We start from the raw sequence: 23,897 nt of genomic DNA, 5'->3' as shown, positions 1-23,897 counted from the left end.
GTTTATTTCTTATAAATCACAATATCAGAGAAAAATAACATTTCACTTTACATTTTATAGCACTTTTATATTATAGAATCCATCTTGGCTAAATGTGGAAATGGAATTTTGGAGAATGGAGAACTTTCAAGAATTTGGAGTCTTTTAGTCATGTTAAAAAAAGAAATGCAACTGAATAAAATGTAAAGGTCTTATTGGCTTTATTCCACGATTTACTCATTCAGCAGCATCCCATCTAGCAAATACAAAGGAGCCCCAAGGAGCTGTACAAAATGGAAGACTTTTTTGGGGGTGTAAAGAGAGATAGAAACAAGGAAGGAGCAGATGGTTTCAGACAAGGTCACCTTTCTATGGGGACAGAAAGAGTTCTATCAGGTAGATTACCTCATTAGTGCTAACCAGGTAACTCCAGGTTGACTGGCTAAAGGTTTCATTCCTGGGAGAGGCTGCAATTAAGTTAGGTATTAAGCCACGGTTTGCTGATAAGGGGCTTAGCACAAGTGACTCCATTTTAATCCTGTTGTCTCTTTTTAACAGTAATATGACCTTAATCTGGTACTCCTTTTACAGAAAAATCTGCATTGGATTGATTTGAATTTTACATGAAATACACCAGAAGGCTTGGGTCTCCAACCTGCTAGAACTCTAAGAAGCGAGAGGAAAGATGGTTCACTCACTGCCTTAAGGAAAATTCTCTGCTAATGCTTGAATTAGCAATACCTGAAGTAAAACTTTTATAGAAATAAAGCATAATTAAATAATACAGTAATTCCATTTGAGAATAAAATATATTTAATACATAGTATTTGAGTGAAAAAGTTTTCTAGTATGCCAACAACATTGTATTCCTTTGTACAAGATATGAAAACAATGTGCACCATTACTTTATAGTTGATTTAATAAAAACATCGGGAATAGAAACATGTGACCATGAGTGTTGATACCATAGAATGTTAGGCAAACCACTTTTTAAAGTCTTCAACTTGAAAGAGGTTCATTTTGTTTTGCGATGACTAGACACATTAAAATAATGGAAGATACTTAGAATTAATAATAGCAAGTAGCATCATATTGTTCTTTCTTTATAAATCGGAATTTAAAGCTGTCCAATATATGCAGTTATATATGTGGATGCTAAACCAATCTATATAATACTGTGGAAAGTGTGAAAGTGAGTCAACTGTTGAAGTTGCTAGTTGCCATTGCCGAGTTATTTAAAAGACCAAGAAGGCATTTGTGCTACTTTTTTTTAAACCACTGGTTATTTTTCCAGACATCAATGAATGTGAAATTGGAGCACACAACTGCGACAGACATGCTGTATGTACCAACACGGCAGGAAGCTTCAAATGTAGCTGCAGCCCCGGGTGGATCGGAGATGGCATTAAGTGCACTGGTGGGTTGGAAAACAGCAGCAATTGCTTCTCATAAGCTGCCTGGACTATAAACATGAAGATATTTATTCTGTAAAAAATTTGTATACTATTGACTTTAAAGGTCACGCTTTCTGTTCGTAACGATGTGACTTTTTTCCATAAGATCTGGATGAATGCTCCAATGGAACCCACATGTGCAGCCAACATGCAGACTGCAAGAATACCATGGGCTCTTACCGCTGCCTTTGTAAAGAAGGATACACGGGCGATGGCTTCACTTGTACAGGTAGGCTTGTGTGGGGAACAACTGCGGAAATGGAAATCAGAGAAGCCAGGTGTTTCACAGCTTTCAGACCATCAGGTTTTTGCCTGAAGTTTGGGTCAGTTATAGACAACTTCTAATAGAAAAGATTAGTTATGTGAAACTACATGCCTGTGGAATGGAAATTTGGAGCCAGGTCCATTAGGGAGACTTCAGAAGCTACTAAAAATACATACATATATACAGTTATATAGTTGATGGGTATCATTGTATGCAATGATGTCATTACTTTTTTAAAAAAATTACGCTTCTTTTTATAATCCTCAGCCTTTATATTTTTGTGCCTATTTCTCACTGTGGGCTTCGTTCCTATACCAAACCTGAGTGAGCTTACTGTACAAAGCTATGTTTGAAGGGTTGCAGATGTTCTAGATCTCAATAAGATACTGAGATCCATTTCATATGACTTGAAAGCATTAATATATCCTGAACATTCTGCTCACAGGACATCACTTAAACATAAAAGAAACTAAGGCCCAGTCAGTGATTTACCTGGAATTTTTCCAACTCATTGAAGATTTTTAGCATATTTGAAATTGTTTATGTCTAACTCAGTGAAATTTTGTCATCATAAACCTTCCATTACTTCTTAGAAAATTTTCAAAGTTTCACATATCAGACATACATGGTCCATGTGCTTGATATTTAATGCCTGTGGTTATTAGCAAAACTGAGTCAAAATTAAGCAGACAGGAACGTTTGGCTTCCTTTGTAGTTGCTGTCCCAGGTGTTTTGCTGCCCATCTGAGCTGAGTCTGAAACCTAAGAAATAGGCACAAATCATGGCATGTTATTTCCTGTCATGGATGTGTCCTCATGTGGGTGACCCTGCTTGAAAAAGCCTTAATTTGAATGATTCATTTGACTTATTATTCATTTTACATCACTAGGGACAATTTAGCATTCAGGATTCTGAATCTGAACCCCATGTTCATGGACTATTCAATACTAACATTCAAAGGAGAAAAAAGAATGAGTTTAAATGTATCGCATAGAAATTTGATGAAACACTGCAATACTCAGGAAGTTGATAATGATAAAAAAATGTCAGATGTGAGGAACTAGGAACCTCCTGACTAAGGAAGAGTAACTTGTGTTTCTTTCTGGCTGTAGATCTTGATGAGTGCTCTGAGAATCTGAATCTGTGTGGCAATGGCCAGTGCCTAAATGCCCCAGGAGGATACCGCTGTGAATGTGACATGGGCTTTGTGCCCAGTGCTGATGGGAAAGCCTGTGAAGGTAACTGATGGGGAAGCTGTCGGGGCCCTTGTAAAGCCTGACAAGATGAGGTTATTTAAACGTTCCTGATTTTTTTTTTTTAACTGAGGTGTGTTTTGGCTTCACATCTAAGCTGGTCAATTGAGTTTGTGGAGGTATTAGGTCTCCAGCTGGATGATTTCTCTTTGTACAGAGAAAATCTCAACTTTCTGACCACAAGCTGCATGGCCAACCATGGCCAGATGGTCTACACGAGTACACCCATTGGCCATAGGAGAGAGACACTAACCAGGTGTGGTTAACTCAGTGCGACTTGTTTATCCCCATTGCTGGGGGAGAGAGCTCAAAGTGCCCTGATAATGTCCTGTTGAAGGATTCTCTTTAAATATGTTTTTAATCTCTGCTATGGTTTGGTTTCTAGAAATAAAAGCTTTAAAATAATAGAGCAGATAATCTTCTCCATATGTAGAATAATGTACTGGGTTTGTCTCACATGGTCTCTAAATATCTAATACATGTGAATATGGAACAATCCTTTGCAAATCCATTCAGTAAGGGATAATGTTATATGTCATGCTGTCTCCCAGTGCAAGTCTCTGTCTTTCTGAGAAGTGTTGGTCAGACAAGAAGAATCCTGGGAGCCTGTTGGCTAAGGCTGGCACCCACTAGGAAACACAAGGTTCTTCTCTTTCCCCACACTTGTCAAATCTAAGTGCATTATCCCTCACTGACAAGAATTAGTGTCTACCATGAACTAAAAAGATTTCAGTAGAAATAAACAAATGATAACCATTGACAGTAGAAGTTTAAACAAGACCCTGATTAATGTCATAACTAATAATTGTTGCTTGGTAATTGGACATTAACTCAAAATCAGTCTTTAGCTATGGCGTGTATACTAATTCCCTCATACAGTTCTATGTAAATACTTTTCTTTGTTATGGAACCATTAGGTGTTCTTTATACAGTTTATATTAAATATGCATAGTTTGATATAAAATTCTTCTGAAGCAAGAAACCAGATTATGCTCTTGACCATGTGCCTAATACGTTGTTTACTTTTGTTACTCTGAATATCCAAGGAAAACAGGTACTGTGCCACTTCTGGTAACCTAAATAGGCACAAAATTTTGCTTCTTTTCATGCTATAAGGGAAGGTTGTGTTTGTTTGTTTGTTCTTAATATAAATCATTGCCTGCAGAGTGGTTATAGCTATTTAAAGCCAGTCTCAAGGCTGATAATGTGCCTGTGTGTCAATTACACACGCAGAACATTAATGTGAGGCGGGGACCAAGGCCTGGAAGAAGTGTCTGCAGTTTTGGATCTCCATCAACAATAGCAAGCACACAACATAGCACTAGGGATACAGAAGATTATAAAACTGATTACAAAAGTTACCACAAAGCCTTTGTGGTCTGTAAAATTTTATAACCCACGATAAAAAACAATGACTGTATAGATAAGAACAACAAAAGAATTTGGTCTAAGGTAGCCTTTTTGACTTTTACTTCACAAAAATGACATGGATCTATGTGAAAGACCAGAAATTATATACATGTAATGCTTAGCCTACTGCTTGGCATGTAATGGAGGCTGAAAAAAGGGAGCTCTCACGTAAGAGGCTTCACTATACTTGGCAAATCATCTAACAGGCTTTAGGAGAAGCATGTGGATTGATGTTAGGTGGTCTTCATTTTCTTTTTTTTTTTAAAGTTTATTTATTTATTTTGAGAGAAAGAAAGAGAGCACAAGCAGGTGAGGGGTCAGAGAGGGGGAGAGACAGAATCCCAGGCAGGATCTACACCATCAGTGCAGAGCCCAATGCGGGGATTGAACTCACAAACCTTGAGATCATGACCTGAGCTGAGACCAAGAGTCAGATGCTTAGCCACCCAGGCGCCCCAGCAGTCTTCATTTTCTTGATAACATGATGTGCCTAATGACACTGGGCAGTTCCTTTAGCAAAATAATAATAATAATAATAATAATAATTAATAATAATAATAATTTCTCCCCCTTTGTATCCCTCACCAAGATATCGACGAGTGCTCCCTTCCGAACATCTGTGTTTTTGGAACTTGCCACAACCTTCCCGGCCTGTTCCGCTGTGAGTGCGAGATAGGCTACGAACTGGACAGAAGTGGCGGGAACTGCACAGGTAAGACGTCCATTCCCATCGAAATCTGCTCCCAGGTGTCCTGAGGACCTGGCTCTTGGGGTATCACTGGGACCTCACAAGAATATTCACAGAGTCACAGAATTAATTTCCTGGAACAGGGTACATGTAAGGATGCAGAGGAAAGAGTGGCAGACGATTGAAGGAACAGAGTTTATAGCCTCACAGTCAAGTTTGTGGCTATAGAAGAATGTTCTAGGGGTGCTCTGGCTGAAAGGTCTCCCAGCCATTCCTTTTCTCCTTAGGCACATTTTCAGAAAGGTTCCTTTTGAAGGCCGTGCACTGGGATCATGAGTTTTCTCCTGGCACTTCTCCATTGTAACACTCACTCCTTCCCATCGTGGCCTGTCCGTGGTCACCAGAGAATGTGATACAGAGAGCGCAGCCACCAATTTCTAGTGTGTAGATCATTTTCTTATAGAGCAGGGGGCTCTCAGGGAACATAAGAAAAAAAATTAGAAAAGCTATAGGCCCTCTGTGGACCGTCACTTTGTTCCCTTTGGCACTGAGTTAAGACTTTGCAAGACATCTGCATTCTCTTTCCTGGGCCACTGGTCTATTCAAGGATATTGAGGAATCATGTTCCATTCTGGATAGACCCAGAATTTCAGGGGAAAAATTTTTTTTTCCAGTTACCTAAACAAGCTGTGATTCAGTAGCTCTCCAGTTTATGACCACCACCACCATGACCACCTCCCTGAAATAAATCTAGACCAGGGTATTCCTCCCAAAGGCATTCTTCCGTCTTTTTTGTTTTGGTTTTTTGTTGTGTTTGTTTTGTTTTGTTTTGATGGAAACTCATGACACCAAGCCAGGCCTCTAGCATGCCTCAGGAAGTTGCCTCTCCAGGACCCATATGCCTTCCTCAGTGCCCCAGCTTACCATCAGCATCGTTCTGTCTGACCTCATTTCTATTAGTCTTCCCTGTCCCTCCAAGTTGACATGCAATCTGAGCAAATGAATTTTCTGCAGTGGAACCTACAGGAAGGTTACCAGGTCCACAGCAGGCTGGGAGGGAAACCCAAGGAGAAAGGTATCCTCATTTCCCGTTCTCTTCTCTCTGAGTCAGCTTGTCTGTTCTTAAGTATTTCATCAGTGTTCAAAACAGACAAAAGGATTACACAAGGTGGAATTTGCCAAAACCCACATCTTAAATCCGGAAGTCTGTACATATTTTTGGAATAGAAACTGAAAGGGAAATATTCCACACAGCATCAATGATGGGAGAGTGACTCTTAGCAGGCTTGAGGAAGCACACTAAGCCTTGTGCGTGTGTCTGCCTTGTACGCAGCTGCACCGAGGCGAGCGTGCCCGGTTGGGGAAGCAGCAGAAGTTGCCTGCTCCTAAGGGTTCCCTGGGACATCTTGCTCTAATTTGATGAAATAACAAGCCACACATATTAAATATATTTTCTTAAAACCTGTGTCTGAATTTTTGGTTGACCGAGGTCACAGTAGTGTTTTCCTTTCAGTTACCTTGACTGGAATATTTTTCCTAGTTCCAAAGTTATATTTTCTCCTGATGACAAATTTGAATGCTAAATGTGTTCCAGGGGAAAAAGACCAAAGACTATGACATATTTCCTTCCTGAGGGGTTTTTATTTCAGAAGTGGAAGACCGTATTTCTAGGTGTAATGTAACTAGTAACTCTTAAAATTCTTGTTGGGAGCCCCAGATCCACTGCTACCGTTGTATGGTGACGTCTGCCCCACATTGGCTGATAATTGTGCCCCTTGCTGTGTGGTTTTAGACGTTAATGAATGTCTGGATCCAACCACGTGTATCAGTGGGAACTGTGTCAACACTCCAGGCAGCTATACCTGTGACTGTCCACCCGACTTTGAGCTGAATCCAACTCGAGTTGGCTGTGTTGGTAAGATCTTAAAACCTTTTAGAGAGTATACTTTTACTTTGAAAGCAGCATTGAACATTCCATTCTCAAATTTTTAAAAAAGTAATACCATAAAAATTTAAACATTGCCTAAATCTGATTTATACTTTCAGTTATTTTTTATTCTGTAGGTAAACTCCCAGTATATGTGTTTGGGCACTTCTTAGTTTCGTGGTAAAAGTAAATTGCAGTTTTTAAACAGTTTCTGAAATGGATTTCAATATACAGCCCTCACATAGAGAGAATATTCTTGACACTCTTTTGTTTATACATGGTAAATAGATACCCGCTCTGGAAATTGCTATCTGGATGTTCGACCTCGAGGAGACAATGGAGATACAGCCTGTAGCAATGAAATTGGAGTTGGTGTCTCCAAGGCTTCCTGCTGCTGTTCTTTGGGTAAAGCCTGGGGTACTCCTTGTGAGCTGTGCCCTCCTGTGAACACATGTAAGTGTACATCCTCCTGTTTATTATTATTATTCCTGCTCAGGCCAGTTCTCCTTTCTAGATCCACAGGACAGAAGCTACAGAAAGAGGGAGCTGCTTCTAGTCTCTAGTCTTTAGTCAGGGAAAGGAGATCAAACCTCTCAGCCCTATTGAGGGACCCCATTCCCAATTTGGGTGTCAGAAGAGTCCCCAGTTGGCTTGTACTAAAAGGGCAGGTGGGGCAGGCAGGTGACATTTCATTTCTATGTGAGTGAAAAGTACATAGCGCTATTTTAAGAAGATTTTTACAGGCTAGGTTACTTATATAATATTGCTTACCTTCCAGGAACACATCGATAGATGTGTGGGCTAGTTATCAAAAGCTCTAGGATAGGTTAGACACTTGGTCCCTGGTAAAAGAAAAGTGATTAGTTAAGTAAATACAAAAGGGAAGGTTATTTCTATTCTTATGGTATTACTTGAAAGAAAGCTTTAGAATGTGATTTTAAGGACATAAATAAGTCTCCTAAAAATAGAAAAGGCTTCACATTTTTCTAAGTGGGTCCTATATGAGGATCCAGTCAGATGTGGCTTCTTAGGCAAAGGTTGATGCTGCTGCTAACAGTGTATATTGGGATAGGTACTGATTCTTTCCCTGTGGAAGGCTCATTTATTCACTTTTTCTAAAATTATTTGTTGGGTACCTAGAGTGTGTACTCTGAGTGTGCAAAGATGAATTAGACTAGATTCTGCCCTCCAGAAGTGTACAGCTAGCAAAGTGTGACCCAAACATAAAAGCTGTAATTGAGTGTAGGTCTCAATAAGGGAAGAAAGAACAGAAACAGTGCCATGAGCAGGAGAAGGAGCACTCCTCGCTCCAGTTAGGATTCTATATCACTTGGCACCAATGTAACTTTGGGCAAATTACTTAGCAAGACTTGAACTTCCTCATTCATATAATGCCTCATAGAATTAAAAGAAGTCGTTCATGTCAAGCACTCAGCACAGGGATGAAGGCTTAGCAGGCACCTTCTTTCTTCTCTTCAGAAAGGGAAGTCAGTTCTGAAATGGCAGAGATGGTGATGACCTTGTGCGTTTTTTCCCTGGGCCTTGAAGGCAGGGTGTGACCTGAAAAAGGAGACTTAAAAAGAGTGTATGATTAGAGGAAGAGGAGGAAAGAAAAAATGAAAGAGGGAGGTAGTTAATTTCATTGATGTTGAAAGAAGCAAACCAAGGTGTTTAAGTAGGAGAGTCAGCTTTATTGATTAATAATGATTAGCAAAGCAGAGTTCCTGGGTGGCTCAGCTGGTTAAGTGGCAAACTCTTGGTTTTGGCTCAGGTCATGGTCTCACAAGTTTACTGAGATCCAACCCTGTGTCAGGCTCCACACGGAGCATGAAGCCTGCCTGGAATTCTCTTTCTTGTACTCATAAACAAACAAACAAACTTAAAAAAAATTATTAGTAAAGCAATGGGTCCACACTACCCCAAACTGGATCAGACCTGGAACTGAAATATATACATGTGTACATTTAGGCATATACACATAGCATTTCAGAAAGCCAGGAGAGGGATTATCAGATTTGGAAAGATTAGGATGGTTATGAAAGAGCTAATTTTTATCAAAGCTCACCAGGATGACACAGCAGATTAGGTTCATTTTTTTTTTTAAGTTTATTTATTTATTGAGAGAAAGAGCACATGTGCGCACACACACGCGCGTGCGCGTGGGAGGGGCAAAGAGAGAGAGAATCCCAAGCAGGCTCCGTACTCTGCACTGAGCCTGATGTGGGGCTCTGTCTCACAACCTTGAGATTGTGACCTGAGCTGAAATCAAGAGTCAGACGCTTAACTGACTGAGCCACCCAGAGGCTCCAGTTAGGTTCATTCTTACTCGCATGTTCCTGTAAGTATCACATTGCTGGTGCATGGCACAGAAATAAATGTTTTTGAATGAAATACTTGAATGACAGAATTAATGGAGAAAATGAAAGGACAATGTAGAAAGTTGGTTTGGGAAACCAAGGGAATCAGTATTGCACTCAGTAAAATAGAGGGGCAAGAAAGATCTCTAGGCATTAAAGACAAAAGTGGGATGGGAACCAGGAAAGAACAGCTTTCCCTAAGGTTCTGTTTGGAAAGAGTTTTGGAGACAGGCTGATTAACATTAAGGGAGGCAGTAATTCCCAGGAAGTAAGGCTGAACAAAATGTAAAAATGGAGGAGTTTGTTAGAAAATAAAAAGGGGAAGAAAATCTTTACAAAGAAGTAGTGATGACAATAACTACTACTTCATTACTACTAGTGATGAACATGAAGAAAACATGTTCACAGGAACATGAGGCCAGGAGGGTAGGTGGTGGGTCCAAAGACTGAGGACAGTGGCCTTCCATCTTTCTGGCACCCTTAGTAAAAGCCATTTGAAAATAACACGCATACACACAGTTGTTAACTTGCTTAAGATGGGCGGGGTAACTGCTAAGGATTCCTGAAAATGAATATTTTCAGTTGGCTATGTCAGTATTTCTCTTGAGGATACTATTTCTAGAAATTTTAGATTCAAAAGAACTCCATTTGATTTTTCGTTTCAATAGCTGAGTACAAAATTCTTTGTCCTGGAGGAGAAGGTTTTCGGCCCAACCCTATCACTGTCATCCTGGAAGGTAATTCTGTATCCTTGATCTTAAAGTATGCGCATTTTGAACTTCCTTGGGTTTATTTACAGTGCTGAAGAAATGCTGTTGTTTTCATTTTGACAGACATTGATGAGTGCCAGGAGCTCCCAGGACTGTGCCAAGGCGGGAAATGTATCAACACCTTCGGCAGTTTCCAGTGCCGCTGTCCAACCGGTTACTACCTGAACGAAGATACCCGAGTGTGTGACGGTAAATGGTCCTTTAGGAGGATCAGTTCTTTCAGCTATTGAGAACTGACCTCAAAAGCCAGTATACAGTCACCAGTAAAACTAAGAATTTAGCTATATAGCGCAATGGTCTAAACATGAACCTAGCCAGGTAAATGTGCCGTACTTGTGGCAGCTTGCATGAATGTTACTGATGGGATATCATTTCTGATACACCCCAAATATTCCTTTTCTTCTGAGAAAAGTGGAGTTTTATTATCTTAGGCCATTGTCTCACTTATGCCTGCAGTTTTCTGGGCTCTTTAGAAAAGCCATTTATATTAGAGTAGCTCAGGTCTCATTTCAAGGACTTCTGTATTCTGGGAAGCACTGAGTTCCTCTTCTTCCTGTTCTTTACCACTTATCTGTACTAATGAACCAAAATGAGCTTCTCTTAAAAAGGCAGCCTCTTTGGTCTTATGATGTAAGTGATAATTCCTGTTCATCCTGTGTTATTGGAAAGATGGAGAATATTGACCGCTTCTGGCTTTCAAAGCACTTGGGCCATAGACTGTGGTGGGAAAGATGGTTTTCATCTATATGAGGGAGTCACATGACTAGTTAGGGAGATACTTCCCTGTATCCTGGAGGAGAAATATGCCTCTGGCTCTCCAAAAGGCTTATGAGGTGACTTCGATAAAGGATGACCTCACTGTGTATTAATTGAGTATCACAGTGTATATAACACAGCTCTAAGACCCCTGGAATCAACAAAGATTAGAGTCAACCTCTGTGTTTGAAAATGGGGATAGAGGTGTTAAATACCTACTTCCATTCTACCTTACCAGTGCAAATTCATGAAAGTGGTTGTTGAATGGCTTCAGGGTCTATTATATTCTTCCACAGATTTTGTGAGCATATGACGTATTAGCGGTCTTTCTGAAGGATTTCTCCACATCTCCATCTCTGCATGCCTTTCAGGATGTTATGGACTCCTCTATTAGGAACTCTTATCAGAAGGCAAAACCTTTTTTTCTGGCACTTCCTTTCCTGAAAACATACACATTAGCATAGGCAAAGGGCACCGATTAATTAAACATCTATTTTTGTTATCCAGATTTCAAAGTGCCCTGTGGATTTTCTCCTCCATTGTTGACATTTATGTTGACACTGAGTATCAGGCCATTCCAAAGAGTGAAGCTTTCATATTCGTATACCACTTTCTGTCTGGATTACAGATGTGAATGAATGTGAGACTCCCGGAATCTGTGGTCCGGGGACGTGTTACAACACCGTCGGCAACTACACCTGCATTTGCCCTCCAGACTACATGCAAGTGAATGGGGGGAATAATTGCATGGGTAAGTTCAAGTTTTTCTTAATCTTGCATGTCCGATCTTCATCTGTGAAGAGAAAAAGAGCTTGTAAGCCCAGCACTTGGTCCTTAGTGTTATGTTACTCATCAGACCGAGTGCTGCCTGCCACCCTTCCACTGTCTTTGTGAGAGCCTCCTCCCTTGTAAACCATAAGCTTGGCCTTTTTTCCCCACCTTGTGTGGGTGGTTGGGAGTTTTCTTTAAAATGTAATGTTGGAAAATCCCAAACAACGGTTTAATAGTACTTCTTTTGTTTGACTTTGGGTGTATCTTTATACAATTATATTTACAGCACTGACTTACAGTATTAAAACATCATGAGTCGGAAATGAGAAAATTACTGCCAAATAGCAGTGGAGAATTGTTACTAAGAGTCTGGGTGGAGAGTCGTGTAAAGTTTATTAATGCTGCGGCTCCATAATGACTTAGTTCTGTGGCCCCAAATCCCAGGGAATACATTTCTCAAAGTCCCCTTTCTTATAGCGGCAGATGTGGATAGAAAATTGGGTAAGAGCAGGCTGTTCCTGCTCTCATCCAAGTCAAGTTACAATAAAATCCAAAAGAAACATACTCCTTGAGTATCCTCTTAGACATCCGGTGTGCTTTCCCCATGGTATCACCATCCCCTTCCCTCTAGATATGAGAAGAAGTTTGTGCTACAGAAACTATTACGCTGACAACCAGACCTGCGACGGAGAACTTTTGTTCAATATGACCAAGAAGATGTGCTGTTGTTCCTACAACATTGGCCGGGCCTGGAATAAGCCCTGTGAACAGTGTCCCATCCCGAGCACAGGTGAGTTGCACCATTACCAAAAACATAGGTTGATAAGTTACCCATGGATTGTTGAGAGAAATGAGTCTCAGCCAGGCAAGAAAAAAGTCCGTCGTTTATCTTCCTAAGCAAAAAATTAGCTCACAGAGGCAACTGTGTAAGTTCACAGTTGATTCTGGTCCTTCCAGCTGAAAATTGAGTCACAGAGCACACTGTCTAATTTGTACACTAGTTCACTCGCCAGACTTACAGACTCAGCATAGAGAGGAGAAACAGAAACACTGTTATCGTTATGGAGTTCACCACGTAACTGAAAGACTAGAAACATTAGGCGAAGCGATATGACAAATAGGTGAACCATATTCCTATTATTCTTACTTATTTATAACTGGTCTTGTTCCAAAAAGAATTTAAGGCAGCCCACAAAGATTTGAATGTAAAATAAGAAGGCCTAAGGCAAATGGCAAACAAGGGTAAGAAACTTGGAGCAAGGAGTGAGGCTAATACGCAAAAATCCAAGCTGGGAATTTCTACACACTTGCCAAAGATGAGCAATAAGTTTGGCTCCAAACTTTCTAGCAGCTCATATAAAAAGGGGGAGATAATCAAGTCTAAGAGTCTCAATGACTATAAAGCAAACTAAACACTAAAGGAAAGTGCAACTCTTCATGGTACTGAGATTGGAGAGAAATTTTTTCGTATATCCTCATAGAGAAAAATCTATGTAATGTTATTTGTTTAAAAACAAAAAAGTCTAGGGACGCCTGGGTGGCTCAGTCGGTTGGGCGTCCGACTGCAGCTCAGGTCACGATCTCACGGTCCGTGAGTTCGAGCCCTGCATCGGGCTCTGGGCTGATGGCTCAGAGCCTGGAGCCTGCTTCTGATTCTGTGTCTCCCTCTCTCTCTGCCCCTCCCCCATTCATGCTCTGTCTCTCTCTGTCTCAAAAATAAATAAACGTTAAAAAAAAATTAAAAAAAAAACAAAAACAAAAAAGTCTAACCCATGTCCTTAGAGTAAATGAAGTGAAATGGTGCGTGGTTCTTATACGGTAAATGATGACATCATTTACTAATGTTCTTATTTAGAGTTAAATAAACTGTGATGCAGTTATTGATAGTATTCTGTAGTATCTACTCTGTTCCCCACAGTGATCTGTAAGATACTAAATCTCTTGTCTGGTTCTATCTGATTGCATGTGAAACAGAATATTCTTTTTTTTAGTAAAATATACCAGTTCCTCCATTGTTTACTCTAGAAATAATGTATTAATCATCACTTAGAATTACCTATGAGTTATCCACAGTCTGCAAGACGTCTCTCGACCAGGGGTTGGCCAGGTACAGCCCCTGGGCCAAATCTAGCCCACACTAATTTTTGTGTGGCCCAAAGCTGAGAATGGTTTTTACGTGTTTTAAAAGGTTGGGGAATATCAAAAGAATAATATGTTATGTCCTGAAAAGTATATGAACTTCAAATTTTCGTGTCTATAAATAAAATTATATTAGAACACAGCCACACAAATTTGATTACATATTTCCTGTGGCTGCTTTCATGGGATAGTTCAGTAGTTTTAATTACTACACAGCCTACAAAACCTAAAATATTTACTCTTTAGTCCGTTAAGAAAGAAATTGCTAACCCCTGATCTTCACCAATGGTCTTCAAATCTTTTGATCACACATACCTATCAGTTAAAAAGCAGGGGGGTTACACCTATTTGATGTGTGCGTTTCCATGTAAAAGTATATGTGTATATATCTCTACATATATTTTTCAACTAGATTGAAAAATGCATTTATTATTGCATTTGTTATTTTCATGAACTGTTCTATTAGAAAATATATACAAAATTAATCTTTTAAATTAGATTTTGTGAAGAGAAATGAAAGGCTTAGTAGTTTCTTTTTTATCTTAATGGATCATTGTGTGTTCCCCTAGAGACTGTTTTGGAAACCCTTACTAAAGACTTTCATTCCTTTCAAAAGTATCTGAGTTAAGAACGTGCATATTTTTTATCTAAAATGCAAGATTTCTTATTCATGTTGAATCTTGGCCAAATCTAGTCATGGCTTTTCATTTAGGTATGTAATCTGCACACATTTTAGAAGTTCCTGAAATATGTCTGGATGACCAGTGTCAGCTGGCATTATATTTGTTAAAAGTAGACAGTCAGATATGAAGGAAATAAAGCAGTAGAAGAAGAACATGCTACATTTTGACCAAACTACTTTCAGAGACGGTTTATACTTTTTAGTGGGTTTGACCAATAAGGCAATGACCACCTTGAGCTTAAATTGATACCATGCTATATCAATTACAGTCATGATCTGGAATTACAGAACCTCTGAGTTAGAAGGACTGCAGATGACATTTAGTTCATCCTCTGTTATCAACTTTGATGAATTCAGACGAGCAAGAGAAAGATAGAAGGTCAGAGGAGGGAGAGAGAAAGAAGGAAAGAGCTGCACCAAACGAAATCCAGCTCCAAAAACTGAAGTAATGACATAAGTTGGTTGTTTGAACTGAATTAGTCATTAATAGACCTGATGTCAAGAACTTGGCTAGATTTGCTACAGTCTCCCCCCAATCTACTGAGGAAATGATTTTTGTAAGCATTCCTAAAATCCCAGATCCCTTCATGTGAGTGGAAAGAGGCCCTCTTGCCAGTCCCTGGGTTCAGAGCTGAACAACATCCTTCTAGAAACCCAAATTCCTACAGGCAAGCTCATACAAATGCGTGGGCTGTGATGTGGAGAGCTCTGTTTCTTCCTCAGTATTACGTCAACATGAGGTCGCTTTTCATTCAGCGTTTGCCTTAAGGACAAGGTTACAACATCTGTGGGGATTCTCAGATTTATTTTTTATTTTAAATTCCTCAAAATACAGATAAATATTTTGCAAGATGTTTCCAAAGTAATTTCTTTCGACCCAGTCATTGCTCTTTGCTGACCCCTATTCTCACTCCTCTCACCCCATCTTTGTTTAATGAATTACTGCAGATGAATTTGCTACACTCTGTGGAAGTCAAAGGCCAGGCTTCGTCATTGACATTTACACCGGCTTACCTGTTGGTGAGTTATGATGCCATTGTTGGAATTTTCTGTGTTTGCCTTTGTGTTTGAAAACAGGAATACACACCCTTATTTTTCTCAGGTTGTTTTTTTTTTTTTTTACTTAGAAGGAAAAACTAGTGAAACAATGCCATTTAGTTTTATTGAAACACTGATTCTTACTTTGAAACAAACCGCAAACACCCCGTGTCGCTCCACCTAATTGGCGGCAGCATTCGTTGCTCATGATTAAGGGGACTGGAAAGCTTTTCACAAAATTACAATCAAGCTTAGTTAAACCAACCCTAGGCATCAACAAAGGGAGAGATTCTGGGAGTAGGGCCAGTTGACGTTTGCTTTGACTATAATTCCCAATCTTTCCTTCTGACTATGACATGAGTTTAATATGACTTTTCATACCAATCTTTATGTGTGGGTTGTACACATAAAGCACTTTAGGGGATCAGTTTTGTCTCACATGGATTCTCCTCAGGTTATCTGCTTTGGGAATTTCAGATGTCCAATAAAAAAAAAAAAAAAAAAGAGGCCACTCCACTCGGAGGCCCCATCTGGTAACTGGAGCAGAGACCACTGCAGTGCTCGTGATGCTTGTGCAAGATTCAGAAGTCTTGCACAGCATTCGGCCAATGGAGGCAATGCCTTTGTGGTTTAAAAGAAAATAACATAAAAATAGATGGAAAGCTATTGCATTCTCAGAGTTTTTCCCCAGTGTGATTTATATGCATCCTCAGATGCCCGTCTTAAGTCCGAGCAGTTGTGTCTAGTAGCAAACATCACCACTCGCTTTGTTCCACCTTCTTCCTAATAAGTAAACTGAAATCCACATCAGCCTTTCCAATGACCTTGTTTAAGAAAACAAGGGTCTGGTCCAGCAATCAGCCTGGTTCTCTTAGTGCCAAATCCATATGGCTCAACAGTCTAGTCAACGTCCAAAGAAACTTCATGGTTTGGAAAGAAAAACTGCTAAATGACATTGGCATGAAACACCTGGCCCTCGCTGCTTTGTTTTTCCCCTTCCCAAAACAGATCTTTTCATCTCCCTAGAATCTCCGATCCAAAGATAAGTGGTCTTTAATAATAATGACTCTCCACGGACAGACCAGGCATGTCCCCCAGCAAGGCCTGCCCTCCGAGGTTGGCAGCAGGCAAAAGACTGGAAACAGCACCAACGTCGTCTACTAGTTGAGCTGGAGACATCTCAGACATCATCCAGTTCAAATGCACTGCTTTACAGTTGAGGGGACAGGGGCCCAGAGAGGGGAAGGGACTCAGCCGAGGTCACCTAGCTAATTAATAACAGAGCCGGGACCCAAATCCAGTCCTGACTCACAGCTTGCTTTGCCTCAAGCTCTTGAAAGCTGGAAATGTGATAGTTAGCAATATACTTAATGTTACCAAATTCCACCATGACAAAATATTTAGATGACTGAGAAACTTTGTTTTATTTGAGCTTTATACTCTCCTTCTGAAAGGTCTTAAGATTGTTGGCATATAGAACCCATTCGTATGGGGTTAAAACTATAGCAAGTTTATTAATCTTGTCTTAAAATATAAACTTCTCCAAGTTGAAGTTCAAATGAAATCCAGACAGGAAAAGAAAATACAATTTTTAATATATCCTTTTGCTATTTTATGCCTAACAATGGCTAGAAATTTGACCCAGTCTATTATTGTTAAACTTGATAATACATCACTTATATTTAAAATAAATGAATGTGAACATAATGTCTCACATTTTAAATAATAAAAGAATGTCGTCTGAATTATCTTTTTGTTTGCTGATCATTCACAGTTGTGATGTTACTTTGCATAGCCTTTTAAGAACGTGAATGGCAAATATGTGAAAAATCCAAAAACATAATCACCTGCATTCAAAATAGCAATATACTCTAAGTTGTTTTTTTCCATTAAAGAGATTATTTTTCCTTTGAACAAAATCAAACCCTTTAGAAAAGGATCTAAAATAAACCTGTGGTCTGTCAAACTTCTTCAAAGCAGGTTGGCTTTAGAGTATGATTATTCTGAAATCGCGGTGTCTCTTGTAAGCTCCACAACTGTGGCCCTTCTTACGACTTAGGCAAACAGAGTCCTTGCAGAGGCTCCTGGCTATCGTATGTATACGGAAGTGTCTCAACGGCGAGGTAACACAAACCTAGTGGGTTGGAAAGACCAAAGCTTTACATCCCTTCACAGCTTCTGAAGCACTTTGTGAAATTCCACCAAGCAGTGGTGGAAGGGCCCTCCAGGATAACAAGTAATTTGATTGTGGTTTTGTGAAGATTGTTGACTGTGACGTGCAAAAGCCTGAGGGAGATAGGATAGCCTGTTAGCGGATTCCTCGTGTCAAATCCTGACTCTGCCTCTTATTAGCTTTGTGGTCTTTGGCAAGTTTCTTCTGCTGGCTTGGCCTCAGTTTCATCATCTGCATAGTGACAGTTGTCACAGTACCTGGAGACCATCTCGTAGAGTGGCTGTAATGATTCAGTGAGTAAATCCAGGTTGAATGTTGAGAAATATGCCAGGTACACAGCAAGTGAGACACTATTAACACTCTTACTGTTATTATCCTAGAAGACACTGAATGGTTGGGAGTTGAGAGCAGGTCAGAAAGAGATTGGACCACCAGGCTGGTGAGGAGGTGAGACCTGCCCACAAGGCCACCTCACCAGCCGGCCAGCCCTGCTCTCACAGCCTGCGTTGTGGCTCTGCTGTCACTCCTGCTTGGATCCTGTTTTAATGCTCACCGGTCCCAACTTCCAGATACTGGTTCTTAACTTACCAAATTTTAATTGGTGCTTAACATTGATCAGACGGCATGGTAGGGTCTGGTAACACAGTGGAGTTGTAGCCAGCCCCAGCCCCTGGCCTTAGGAAACCACAGTCTGTGGCTATAGCCCTTCTCAGTGCTGGCCCCCACAGTCAGCATGGGCCTAGCTCACAGCCCCAGACCTAATGTACCTCCTTTTCAAAACCATGTGAAGGAGGAAGGGGATGTTGAAGGGGAATCTGAAAGATCAGAGCTGGCTATGACCATAAGCTCCTCTGTTCTTCACCAGCTCTCCTTTCCCATTCTAGCCAAACACCACCACACACTTTGGGTAGAGTGGCCGTTTATTCTCAGCTGTCACTTTATTCTATTCACCCAGTGCATAGTGCCCAGGGGATACCAAGATGGCGCCTACGTGGTTTGTTTCAGAACAAAACCAAAAAGATTCTAAATCCAGATAGACACATGAGTGTCTGAAAGCAGTTTAGTTATTTCAGTTTGCTATCAACTGATGTCCCCCCTTTCCACTGTCACCACCCCAACACACACATACCCACCAACACACCCACACACCCACACACCCATGCACTTTCTCTTTTTTCATTGTGGACCTTATGTAGAACATGGAGTTAGAAGCTGCCGACTCTCAGTGCCGTGCTGTCACTCATGTGTGGCTGCTCTGTTTTCAGATATTGATGAATGCCGGGAGATCCCAGGGGTCTGTGAAAACGGAGTGTGTATCAACATGGTTGGCAGCTTCAGATGTGAATGTCCAGTGGGCTTTTTCTATAATGACAAGTTGTTGGTTTGTGAAGGTAAGTGATGTCACTATATCATGTCCAGGAATGAGCCAACTGACAAGCTACTTACGCACACACACTTGGCCAATTTCACAACATTGGAATTTCACAATCCATCAAGCTCTAGCAATAGTGTAGGGCACCATGTGGAACATCATTTTTTCATGGAAAAACTTCCCTAAGTCCCCGTGGAAAAAGCAGGACGTGCACTCCCCAGCCCCATCCTATACACAATATATTAGATTTCCCAGCTGATATAAGAAAGCCTTGAGTTCCTGGGTGTGTCGCATAGATTGCTTTTGTTTCTCATTGCTTAAAAGTGAGCAGGAGTGGTGGGCGGTCATCTTTACTTGAATCTCAAAATTAGTGTTCCCTTCCAAACGGAGCCTGTGCTACTCCCAAGTGAAAACAAGGTTAATGCAAATATTCCAAATGCATGAGAGAATTCCAAATGGCAAGAACAGCAAATTTGATTTTATGTGAAGAATGTTGGCATGTGTGCAAGTGGTACTTTTTTCATTTTCACATTACCTCCCCTTGCCATGTGCATGTACTGTGATGCCGTGCATTCCTCACAACACTTCATATTCCCCTACATCTGGGGAAGATAGTGTACTTTCACATTTTAGTAAAAGGGACATTGCTGGTTATTAAATATACCATGTGCCCTAGGGTAGCTGGAATAATTGTCTATTTAATACTTAAACTTGGGGCCTCTTGCAGAATTTTTGTTCTTGTCAGAAAGGGTTATTACCCCTTAGAGCATGTATGAGAGCACATATGTCAATATTTTAATGTTAAAAAACCTTTTTTTCCCATAGACTAGGGACAACTTACAGACCATGAGTAAAGTTATGGCCCTAAGCACATGCTTGTTAAATTCTCTTCACCAGGCTTTTAGCTACTATGGCCAGGTGGGCACATGTTACTGCCTCCCGGAGAGGGGTAAATGGGGTGATAGCCGTTCAGAACCTTCCTTAGGAAATAGTCATCTCAGACCTTGGCACTAGCCCCTGTGCTTTGGAAGGCCATCAAGGATAAGGTGTTCCGGAGAGGAAGCATGATGCAGGAGAAAAGAAAGGAGCCCACAGCAGAGGAGCTGATGATGGTAAAGTAGCCTGCCTTCCTCATAGCCAGTCTTCCCCCTTTCATAAATGGCTAGGATGCCTGCCACCTCTCTTGTTCTCTTCTATTCAGAGATCCCAAACCCTTAGGCATGGTCACCCATGATGGCCAAGTTAACCCAGACCTTACTGTCCATATGAGATTGAAAGCCTACAGCTGTACCAATGTAAAACACTTTGCTGTCAGGGTAGTACTCAGTGGATATTGAGATTACAAAGCACTCCAACTTTTGGTGTCCGTCTCACAGAATATCCATTCTCAGGGTGAATGTTTATTCCGGAGTCAGCTGCTTCCCAGCACACTCTTAGCTCTCAGAATCAGAAAATGAAGATTGATTTAATACATGCCTCCATAACCCTGAAATTGGAATGGATTCCAGAAGTATTTAGGGAATACTCATGCATCTGTTCTCCCCAAATATGCATATAATCCGATGCTCGGCATCTGATGCCTCACAGAAATGCCTGTCTGTGATGCCATTTGGCTTTTCCAATGATGGGCTACCTTCTAGCTTTCTGTACCCTCTTAAGACCAGGGCAGACCTGCTGGGAGAGTGGTGCTGGTCTTGGGTCCATTGGAACCCAAGGCAGGCATACTTCTGCCCTGTATCTGTTACCCAGAGAGGCACACCCCACCCCACCCCACCCCACATTAGGCAGAAACTCCCACTGACTGACAGTAAGTGCTGAGGTTTTCCCGCCACACAAGCATACACCTGTGAGGCACAGGTTGATGCATTTGCCGCCCCCTTGTGGGAACTTCTTGGGCTGAGTCCACTTTTTTGTAAAACCCTAATACTGGTGCTAAGAGCCAGCTCCCGTCTGTGTTCCAGGCTATTCCCTTTATTGGACTTAACCCGAGTTAGATTGTTTCATAGGAGCAGGGGCAGGGAACATGTATTTTGCCCCAAGGCATATCCTGGACTATGGAGAACTTTCATAATGTCATGAATTTGAACTATATTAGCTACCTGATTAAAAAAAAAAAAAAAAAGGCAAACAACCCCCCTGAGTATAGTCAAAGCTCTGAAGCACAGAGTATCCATTTATTCTTTTCTTTGATAGTGAGAGTTGGGTTGTTGTCAGTAGTTTTATGTGCAGCCTCTCATATTAAGTTTCCGTGATTTGACTGCCATGTGGCAGTAATTGAAGCCGGAGCCCCTACAGCCCTGAAGTGCAAGGCACTGCCTGTGAATCAGGAGCACCAGTATCACTTGCGGGCTTATTGGAAATGCAGAATCTCAAGCCATTCTCCAGACATGCTGAATCAGAATCTGCTTTTCAACAAGATCCCAAGTGATCCCTATGTATACGAAGGCGAAGCAACCCGATGAATCGTAAAACCCTGGGGCTTTGAGCAAATGCAACATTTTCTAGGATATTCAGTTTATACTATGCCAAGCGGTGGTCCTAGCAGCTGAGCGTATGACTTTTCTTTTATACACAAGCATCATTAGAATCCACATGTGGTCATAAACCAAGTACTTGCATTTACAAAAAATATCAAAAACGTGGAAAAATTAGAAAAGAAGTCTTAAAAGTCTTCCACTATCTGTTCCATGGAACTGATCAAAATAAGAAAATAGAAATCTATTTTAAGTGAGAGCCTTTGTTGACTTGCCCCACATTCTGTTCTCCTTCTAATTAACTTCTCTTCTGCTTGGAGATATTGACGAGTGTCAGAACGGCCCTGTGTGCCAGCGCAATGCCGAGTGCATCAACACCGCGGGCAGCTACCGCTGTGACTGCAAGCCAGGCTACCGCTTCACCTCCACAGGGCAGTGCAACGGTAAGTGGCTCCCCACTGGCTGGGTGGGCCCGCCAGCGCGCCATCTCCAGCAGGCTTCAGACATCTGGATTTTTTTGAGAAGGTTAACTTGAAGAACACCTGAGTTATGGTTTACACTGCTGAGTTCTAGTCACGAGGCCAGCAAAAAAGGAAAACTGTTGAAATTTCTAAACCCATAGAGATGTGATGTTTCCAAAACGAGACATATATCATGTGCATACATAGATTTCAGATTGGCTCATCTGCTGCCCTGCTCCAAACACCCCCTCCCTCAAATACACACACACACATGCACACAGTCCCCTAACCAGTCCTCAGGGACAGATATTTGTTTTTTTCCTTTCACATGATCCCTCTTAGGGTGGGAGGTTGCCACCGTTCCAGCCACACACCCCAATTCTATAGCAAACCTCTCCTGAGCTGAGTCAGATTAACCTGCATGAACAAAAAGAACCAACAGCACCACTTATCCTCCTAAACATCTTACAGAACTGAGGGAAGCAAACATTAACAGCCTTTTATTAGCCATAAGTCACCTACAGTAAAATGAGAAACTGTCCCCTAGAGGTTAGGTTATTTCATGGCTTACTTTTGTCAAGGATGCGGTAAAAGTAAGAAGGATGAGCATGTTAGCACATATGGATGGTCAAGTTTTAAGTATCTGACGGCATCTTCTAGCCAGTGGCACCAAAATTGAAACACCAGTGTTCCAGCCCAGAAGCAAAATTATACCTCAGAATCATTTTCATGTGAGTTTTTGAGTAATTGTAAATCATTGTATATTTAGCATGGAGGTCAGGAAGAATGTGTTGTTTTGCTGCGGTTCATTTCCCAAGAAGTTTCCTGGATATTTTATGCATTTGTGAATGAAACAACACAAGGGAACATGGTCAAATTTTCCTTGGATTTCCTTGCCTACCAGCGATTAAGTGGTAGGAAGTGCACCGCTCTCTGTAGGGTATTTTGCATTGTTTTATTAGACCTTGGTGGGAAGAGGGTGTAATAGCAGAACAAAAACTCACTTTGAGAATCAAGGCTTGTTTTGTTGGGTTTAAAGGAACATGTGCAAGTGTTTAGCATTTTGTCAACAAAGCGGTTGTTACCCATGTATTAAAAAAATAGGACAGGAAAAATGGGGACGTCTCTGATATGAGTCACAATACCCTAGTGTAACTTGGCATTTATAGCATTTCCCTGCATTTTGCTCTTAATTTATATTTCTTTGAAACTGGGCAAAATAATTCCAATCAAAATAAAGAACTGCTGATAATACAGAATGTGTCGTTTCACACCATTTCACGCTCAGGCAAGAAGTGGGACAAGCTATTTATACATCAAGACAGGGCGTCCAACCATGGCCTGCTAGGGCTTAAGCCCTGCCATATTTTCTTGTAGAACATTAGCACAAATAAAACTCATCCAGCGCTAACCAATGATAAGTGCTATGAATGAGTGTCATTTGTAGCCAAGCTCATTTTTCCTCACTCATTGGAATCCTCAGAAGGGAATGTACTTGAGTTTTGCAATTATTCAGCCTCTAGGGTTGAAGACTTCACTCAGGAATCATCTTCATTTATATCTTTTAAAATCTTTTAAAATGTCTTTTAACAGTTTGCTCATTTTAAGTCTGTTTTCTCCAATGGGAATAATCATAACTTACTAGGTTAACAAGCATTTCTAGATAGGCGAGCAATAGTTCCTAAGCTACGGTATCCCAGTTTCTCCATTAAGATGATATATTCAAGGTCACTTAAGACTTTTAAATTGTATGGTGATTCATCAGCTGTAATGTTCTATAATTGGAAGGAGGTAGTCGTAACAATGGCAGCCTGAGCACAGGAAATAGATGGGATATCTTCTCTTCTGGTATGAGCACAACTGCTCTGTGTGGCAAAAAGTGTCCATTTCTGGTTGCTGTCTTCTCAGTAGGCAAGACAGGCCAACAG

General features: G+C 40.8%; 1 protein-coding gene across 2 annotated transcripts in view; it reads left to right on the top strand.

The window, feature by feature from the left end:
- The window catches only part of FBN1 (fibrillin 1), a 711,751-nt gene that overhangs the window by 172,130 nt on the left and 515,724 nt on the right, over positions 1 to 23,897 (top strand). Inside the window, exons 33-45 of one of the 2 annotated variants that reach the window (XM_049613586.1) lie at positions 1,274 to 1,396; positions 1,540 to 1,662; positions 2,811 to 2,936; positions 4,951 to 5,073; positions 6,842 to 6,964; positions 7,265 to 7,429; positions 10,002 to 10,070; positions 10,167 to 10,292; positions 11,488 to 11,610; positions 12,262 to 12,420; positions 15,400 to 15,471; positions 18,928 to 19,053; positions 21,829 to 21,951. In XM_049613586.1, coding sequence (XP_049469543.1) covers positions 1,274 to 1,396; positions 1,540 to 1,662; positions 2,811 to 2,936; positions 4,951 to 5,073; positions 6,842 to 6,964; positions 7,265 to 7,429; positions 10,002 to 10,070; positions 10,167 to 10,292; positions 11,488 to 11,610; positions 12,262 to 12,420; positions 15,400 to 15,471; positions 18,928 to 19,053; positions 21,829 to 21,951 — 1,581 coding nt within the window. Of the gene's footprint in view, positions 1 to 1,273; positions 1,397 to 1,539; positions 1,663 to 2,810; positions 2,937 to 4,950; positions 5,074 to 6,841; positions 6,965 to 7,264; positions 7,430 to 10,001; positions 10,071 to 10,166; positions 10,293 to 11,487; positions 11,611 to 12,261; positions 13,204 to 15,399; positions 15,472 to 18,927; positions 19,054 to 21,828; positions 21,952 to 23,897 lie in introns of both variants that reach the window. The other variant, XR_007453814.1, reaches the window with a different exon arrangement.

Source organism: Panthera uncia, assembly GCF_023721935.1.
Source record: "Panthera uncia isolate 11264 chromosome B3 unlocalized genomic scaffold, Puncia_PCG_1.0 HiC_scaffold_1, whole genome shotgun sequence".
Taxonomy (NCBI): domain Eukaryota; kingdom Metazoa; phylum Chordata; class Mammalia; order Carnivora; family Felidae; genus Panthera; species Panthera uncia.
Note: the sequence above shows the minus strand (reverse complement) of the source record. Positions and strands in the feature narration are given on the sequence as shown.